The sequence below is a fragment of the Lepus europaeus genome, chromosome 22, assembly GCF_033115175.1.
Source record: "Lepus europaeus isolate LE1 chromosome 22, mLepTim1.pri, whole genome shotgun sequence".
NCBI classification, from domain to species: Eukaryota; Metazoa; Chordata; class Mammalia; order Lagomorpha; family Leporidae; genus Lepus; species Lepus europaeus.
This window is the reverse complement of record NC_084848.1, coordinates 530,202-537,235: the sequence shown is the minus strand read 5'-3', so window position 1 is coordinate 537,235 and position 7,034 is coordinate 530,202. Positions and strand designations below refer to the sequence as shown.

The 7,034-nt window shown below is 69.7% G+C and overlaps 1 protein-coding gene across 1 annotated transcript; it reads left to right on the top strand.

Moving 5' to 3' along the window:
- Positions 1-4,047: 4,047 nt before the first annotated feature.
- TMEM121 (transmembrane protein 121) lies at positions 4,048-5,031 on the top strand. Its single transcript, XM_062181632.1, has one exon. It carries the CDS (start codon positions 4,081-4,083, stop codon positions 5,029-5,031), a length of 951 nt encoding a protein of 316 aa, XP_062037616.1. The 5' UTR covers positions 4,048-4,080.
- Positions 5,032-7,034: the final 2,003 nt, after the last annotated feature.

Sequence of the window (7,034 nt, the reverse complement as noted above, 5' to 3'; positions counted from 1 at the left end):
ATGCGTTTCCACAGGTGCAGCACAGGCCGCTCTCTCGTGGTCGGCCGGGAGCCATGGGGCTTTCTTCCCATGGGGAGTCCGGATGCACCTGTGGAGTGGGCTGCTCCGCTGCAGGGCGGCTTTGCCCACGGACAGCGCATCCCCAGCAGCACACGTTTGCCTTCTGGTCCCACTCCTCCATGGTCTGCGACTGCCCCCGTCCTCCTCGAAACTCGTGTCCCACAGTGCACAGTGGGTGCTGGCTGCAGCTCTGTCTGGACTCCAGCTCCCTGTAACCCACACACACACGCTGTGGGACGTGGGTCCCCGTGGGAGACCCTGGCTGAACTCCTGAGTTGTGGGCACCTGGGCAGTGACCCAGTCGGGGAGCTCTGCTCTGCCTGTCTCTCTGCCTTTCAAACCAAAAAAAGGAAAAATTCTAAAAAAGGAAGTGCAGCTGGCTTACACTCACTGAGCTGTTAGACACAGTCTTGCTAAGCTCACTTCATCAGCCTAAATCCTCGCCTCTCGATTCTTTTCTCTTAAGATTTATTATTTGAAAGACAGAGTTACAGAGAGGTAGAGACAGAGAGAGGTCCTCCATCCTCTGGTTCACTCCCCAGATGGCCACAACAGCTGGAGCTGCGATCTGAAGCCAGGAGCCAGGAGCTTCCTCTGGGTCTTCCATGTGGGTGCAGGGGCCCAAGCACCTGGGCCATCTTCTACTGCTTTCCCAGGCTATAGCAGAGAGCTGGATTGGAAGAGGAGCAGCCCGGATTAGAACCGGCGCCCATATGGGATGCCAGTGCTTCAGGCCAGGGCATTAACCTGCTGAGCCACAGCGCCGGCCCCGGCCCCTCGATTTCTTTTCGACTTTTGTAAGTACACAGTTGTGTCACCTGGAGAAGCAACCACAGTTTCATGCTTACGTCTGCAGTTGTAATCCCTTTCCTTGCCCCCGCGAGGAGCAGGCTGCCTCCCGGGCTCCTGGGCAGTGCTGCGGGCACCTCCGCCCGCTTCTGCCTCGCAGGCTGTTCCCAACTCCTCGCTGCCAACGTTGCTGGCTGTGCAGGATTCTGCAGATGATTTTACAGATTACAGGAAATCCTCCTCCACCGCTCACCTACTGACAGCTTTTTAAAATAAGTCACGAACGGCCACTGAACTCCATTAAGTGCCCATTCTACATCTGCGGATATGATCGTGTTTTCCCGGAGTTTGCTGGTTTAAAATTACTCATTGAGAAGCAGAAAGAGGAGTGTGGGGGGGCAAGAGTGAGATCACCTATCCTCTGGGCCAGGCCGAAGCTGGCAGCCAGGGGACTCCATCTGCGTCTCTCACCTGGGTGGCAGGGACCCAGGTCCTTGAAAGACCATCCGCGGCCTGGACTGGAAGCAGTGGTACTGGCTCACCCCAGGCACTCTGAAAGGGGCCGCTGCTGGGCCCCGCACCCGCCCCTGGCTGGCCTTTCAACTTCTGGATCTGCAGATCTGTGTTCTTTCCACGCGTCCGTGTCACGGTCGCACACAGCACTGGCCCACTGAGGCCTCCCCGGCACTCACCCCTTTCTTCAAGTGGCCGCCCGCCACCCCTGCTCCGTGTCTGGGACCATCTTCCCCACCTCGCGCGTGTCTTTCAGGCCCCAGCAACGCTCCTGTTTGTGGGGTTACCTGGCGCCGGCATTTGCAGCACCGTGGGCCGGGAAACCAGGGGCTCAAATCAAGGCTGGCTCCTTCCAGAAGCTCCAGGGGAGAGCCGTGCCCTGCCTTGGGCACCTTCCGCAGGCACCTGCTCCCCTTGGCTCACGGGCCTGCTCCACCCTCCGACTGCCTTAGAGCAAGCTCAGGAGGTGCCCCCATGGCAAAGCCCCTTTGCCATAGACGTGGGGCTGGCAGGCCGGGGTGGGGGGTGCCTCTGCCGCGTGGACACCAAGCTCAATGGAGGGAGCTGTGGGCACCCAGGGCTCTGCGCACCTGCCCTTCCTCCAACCCTCCCATGGCCTCCCTGACGGCTGCTTCCTGGACAGAGGCTGCTTTGGGGTCCTGTGGACCCTTCTCAGGGACTCGAGCCCAGTTGGCAGCCAGGGTGTGGCCATCGTGGCCAGCTCTGCTTCTGACCCTCGGCCATGCTTGCCTGGGGCCACCCGCAGGGGTGCAGGGCAGACCTGGGAGGGAGTTGGCCCCACCCTTCCCAGCGGTGGGATGCTGGGTGTCTCCCTCTGACCCTCGGACTCCGCTTCTGGCTCCCAAAGGACGTCCCTGTGCTGGGGATGGACCCGCCGGCGGTGCGCGGGGGCTCAGCAGCCAGGGTGGGGAGTGGCAGTTTAAGCCGCAATCCCGGCTGCCTGGCGCTCAGCTTCCCTTCGCTGCGCCCTCTCGGGAGGTCCCGGGAACCTGATTTCTTCCCATAGCAGGCAGAGACCCCAGCCGCACGCTGGGGCCAGGGCCCAGGGCTCCCGCCGTCGCCGGCCTCGCGGGGCCAACCGCAGCGAGCCGGGCGGCCAGCCCCGCCCCCCGTCGCGGCCGGCTCGGCGGGGACAGCGCTCGGCTGGGACCCGGTCCGGCTGGCCGCCTGTGCGGGTGAGTGGGATCCCCGGTGTGGGCGCGGCGCAAGCTCAGGGCTGCGGGTGAGCGTTGCGGCGTTCGGGCCCCGCGCCGCCTGCCCCCGCCGCGCGCTGCTGTCGCCGTGGCAACCGGAGCGGCCGCGGGCGCCAGGACCCCTCCCCGCCAGCCGGGCGCCCGGCCGAGGGGCGCGGGGCGGGGCCTCCGGGCCGGGGCGGGGGCGGTGCGGCCGGGCGCAGAGGCTCGGGGGCCGGCGGGCGCGGCGCCGCATCTGGCCGGCGGCGGGGTAGGCGCGGGCTGGGGGCCGTGGGGTGGCCACGCAGGCGTCGCCGCCCGGAGCGCGGAGCGGGCCCCGGTCTCTCCTCTGGCGCGCCCGTGGGGGGCTACGCGAGGGTGGGGGACTGGGCGGGCCCTGGAGGCCGAGACCCGCGAGTGCGGTGCGGGTAGCCAGGGTCGAGGCCCGGGCTCGGGGCTGAGGTGGGGGGTGGGGCGGGACCCGTGCGGTCGCCGGCGCACCTCGGTCCTGGGTTTGCCGATCGAGGGCGGGAGGCCGCGGCGGCGCGGCGAGCTCGCGGGGGGAAGAGGTCCGCGCCGCAGCGGGAGGAGGCCCAGGTGGGCGGGAAGGGGCCTGAGGCTTCCCGGTCAGGCAGCCACCCGGGGGGCGTGAGTTCGGGGCGTGTCGCCGCGAGCCGCAGCTCGGGACCTGGAGCCAGGAGCCCGGCGCCCCTCTGTACTTGAGCCGGGGGCTCCGCCCCTTGCGTGGCTGTGGGGACCCCCTGGAACCGGAGGTGCCGGGTCCCCGGGGGCCGACCGAGCGCTCTACTGCCAGGGCTGACGTGAGACCTCGTGCCTTTGTCTAGACAGCGGGCGACTCGGCCCGCAGGCCTGAGGGCTGTGCGGGCTGCGGAGGGGCCCGGCGCCAGGTGTGCGAGGGCCAGGGCAGTGCGGGGCGGAGGGAGGGGGTGGGGAGGCGCCGGGCGCCCGGCCCAGAAGCCGAGTCCCATCCCGCGATGCCGCCCCGGGGCTCCGGTCTCCCCGGGGACAAGAGGGCGGCCTCCGCCGGCAGCGCGGGGAGGGACGGCGGCGCGGGCGCAGCAGGGACCAACGCCGGGGCTTCGGGGACGCGCGCGGCGGCGAGGAGCCACTTCCGTTCCATTTCCTTCCTGGCGGTGGCGGGAAGGAGGTCTGGGTCCGTCAGGTGGGCCTGCAGCGCCCCCTGGAGGCCCCGCGCCCGGGCTCCGGTCCTCGCGCGCTCCCCGGGCGCCAGGCGCGTCCACGGCGCGGCACGCAGGAGGCCCCGCGTCCGAGGCTGGGGGTTGGCGGCCCGGCCCCGCAGCCTGACCGGGTCTCTTCTGGTCTCCCGCAGGTTCCAAGCTCGCCGGCCGGCAGCGGCGGCGCCCTCCGGGCAGCTGGACAGGCCCTGCGCCCGGCCGCGCCTCGCCATGCCCGCGGGCTGAGCGCTGCCGCGCGCGCGCGCGCGCCGCCGCCGCCGCCACCCCGGGCCTTGTCCCGCCTGGCGCGGGGGTCGCGGCGGCCGACCATGGTGCTGCCGCCCCCGGACCGGCGCCACGTGTGCCTGACCACGCTGGTGATCGTGGGCAGCATGGCCGTGATGGACGCGTACCTGGTGGAGCAGAACCAGGGCCCGCGCAAGGTCGGCGTGTGCATCATCGTGCTGGTGGGCGACGCGTGCTTCCTGCTGGTGCTGCGCTACGTGGCCGTGTGGGTGGGCGCCGAGGTGCGCACGGCCAAGCGCGGCTACGCCATGATCCTCTGGTTCCTGTACATCTTCGTGCTGCAGATCAAGCTCTACTTCGTTTTCCAGAACTACAAGGCGGCGCGGCGCGGCGCGGGCGACCCGGTGGCGCGCCGCGCGCTGACGCTGCTGCTGTCGGTGTGCGTGCCCGGGCTCTTCCTGCTGCTCGTGGCGCTCGACCGCATGGAGTACGTGCGCACCTTCCGCAAGCGCGAGGACCTGCGCGGCCGCCTCTTCTGGGTGGCGCTGGACCTGCTGGACCTGCTGGACATGCAGGCCAGCCTGTGGGAGCCGCCGCGCAGCGGGCTGCCGCTGTGGGCCGAGGGCCTCACCTTCTTCTACTGCTACATGCTGCTGCTCGTGCTGCCCTGCGTGGCGCTGAGCGAAGTCAGCATGCAGGGCGAGCACATCGCGCCGCAGAAGATGATGCTGTACCCGGTGCTCAGCCTCGCCACGGTCAACGTGGTGGCCGTGCTGGCGCGCGCCGCCAACATGGCGCTCTTCCGCGACAGCCGCGTCTCGGCCGTCTTCGTGGGCAAGAACGTGGTGGCGCTCGCCACCAAGGCCTGCACCTTCCTGGAGTACCGGCGCCAGGTGCGCGACTTCCCGCCGCCCGCGCTGGCGCTGGAGCTGCAGCCGCCGCCCGCGCCGCGCCCCGCCCCGCCCGCGCCGCTGCACGGCCCGCCCGGGCGCCCGCGAGGGCCCTCGCCCGCGCGCGAGGCCCTGGACACGTGACGGGGCCCGCGCGGCCGGCGCGGGACAGGGTGCGGGCGGGCCGCCGTGGGGCCAGGTGCGGGAGGCGCCCGGGCCGCTTCATCTCAGGAATCCTCGGAGCGCGGACCCTCAGCCCCCACCCGGCTCTGAGGGCGCGCCTCTGCGCCGCCCGGGCCGAGCGGAGTGGCCGGGCCCCTGCCTGCTCTACCGGGAGGGCCTCGGGGGCGGAGGTCCGGTCCCTGCGCCGGGGACGCTGTGGTTTTAAAGACTCGTGTTTCCAGTTTCGTATCCTTGGCCGCTCTGCCTCGCCTGCTTCCTGCGTCGGAGTTGAGCGCCAGGCGCGGGTGGGTGATGTGGGCGGGGCTCTCGGGAGCTCGGGGCGTGCGCGAGGAGGGCGTGGGGGGACTTTCCAGATCCTGCCCCAGAGGTTCTCGGTGACCCCAGCCTCACTGCACACCCTCCACCTCGGGCCCGGCACCGGAGCCTCCACTCTGGGCCGCTGGGGACATCGTGGACACCTCCAGCCCTGGTTCTTCTCCCCCTTGTGGGTTGTCCCCTGGCGGGAGCCTGGCCGTGCCCCTCACACCCGGGGGGGGCAGTGGAACCCCAGCCAGCGCAGCACAGCGCAGGGAAGCCCATCTGTACGTGGTCTCTCCCCTGATGTCCACTCTGGCTGGACGCACCAGGCTCAGCAGGGGCAGTGGTGTCTGGGCGGGGCTTGGTGCTCGAAACACTGTCCACTGCGCTGGCCTTTGGGGCCCAGAGGTGCCTGGAGTGGGTTGTGTGCGGCCGGGTCCCCCCTGTCGCCCCAGCCGAGAGCAGTGGCTGTGCTCAGGGAGGACCTCCCAGCTGCACCCGTTGTGAGAGCCCAGAGACAGAGGTCCCCAGAGGCCACCGCCTCCCGCCGCTCTGCTTGACCCTTCCTCGGGGGCTTCCTGGTGGCCTTGCCTGTGGGGCTGGCGTCCACACCCCAGGGGCACTCAGCACCCCGACCTGGCTTCCTCCCTCCCATGGCAGAGACCCCTGCCCCACACACCCTAGCCCCCCCAGCTGGCCCCTGCAGGTCTACACTGAGGGTCTCTGTGACCGGCATGGTGGGACCCTGGTTCCCCACTGTCCTGGCTGGCTTTAGTGGCACCCCCACCCCCACCCAGGGATCGGGACAACTTCCAGGCTGCACCCATCCCTGAGTAGCTGGGTCCTGGCCTCCCTGTGGCCATGGTGTGGAGCTCAGCTCCGCCTCGCAGGGTGGGAACCAAGTGCCCAAGGGTTCTGTCCTCCAGGGTCTTTGGAACAGGGTAGGGCAGCTGCACTCCAGCCACCTTCCCCTGGCTGCCCGCAGTGGCTGTGAGTGGTCAGAGGGGGCCGAGAAGCCGGGTGCTGCCCTTGGCCTTCCCCAATCCTGAGCCTGGGCTGGGGCCTGGGTGGCGTGTGGAGGGGTGCTGGGGCCTCCGATGGACTCCGAACTGACCTTCACATCAACCCCCCCTCCCTGAGTGCCTGGCGGAGGTCCGGGTGCAGCCGCCTGGAGGGGGAGCCAGCGTGTCGGCCCTTGAGAGCAGCATGGGGTGGCCGGTCCCCAGGGGGTGGGCAAGGGGAGGCTGTGTGAGTTCATGGGTGGTGAGGTCCCTGGTGGAAGCTGCCACAGCTCCAGCAGGAGGGGCTGGGGCACAGGAGGTGGACTGTGAGGACCTGGGGGCCCACTGGATGTGGGGTGAGGCGAGGAGGGGCCACTGCAGGGCGCGGGTCCTGCGAGGGGCTGGGAGGAGTCGGGAGGGACGTCGAGAGGGTCCTGGGGCTGGGTGGGAGATGACAGGTGCCCCCGAGGCACCTCTAGGTCCTTGGCAGGTTGGGGAGCTGAGGGCCATGTCAGGTGCCGCTCCACTGGACCTGCAGAGAACAGTCTGTAGGCAGAGACCCTACTGGCTGGGGGCGGGGCCAGATGCTGGGCCCCGTCCCTGTCCTGGTCTGAGGGACATCCTCAGGGGCCTTTCTGGCCCCCCACCCAAGGTCAGGTGCCTCCC

Excerpts from the sequence above, each read along its gene's own strand:
- TMEM121 (XM_062181632.1), top strand. The coding sequence starts at position 4,081 with ATGGTGCTGCCGCCCCCGGACCGGCGCCACGTGTGCCTGACCACGCTG.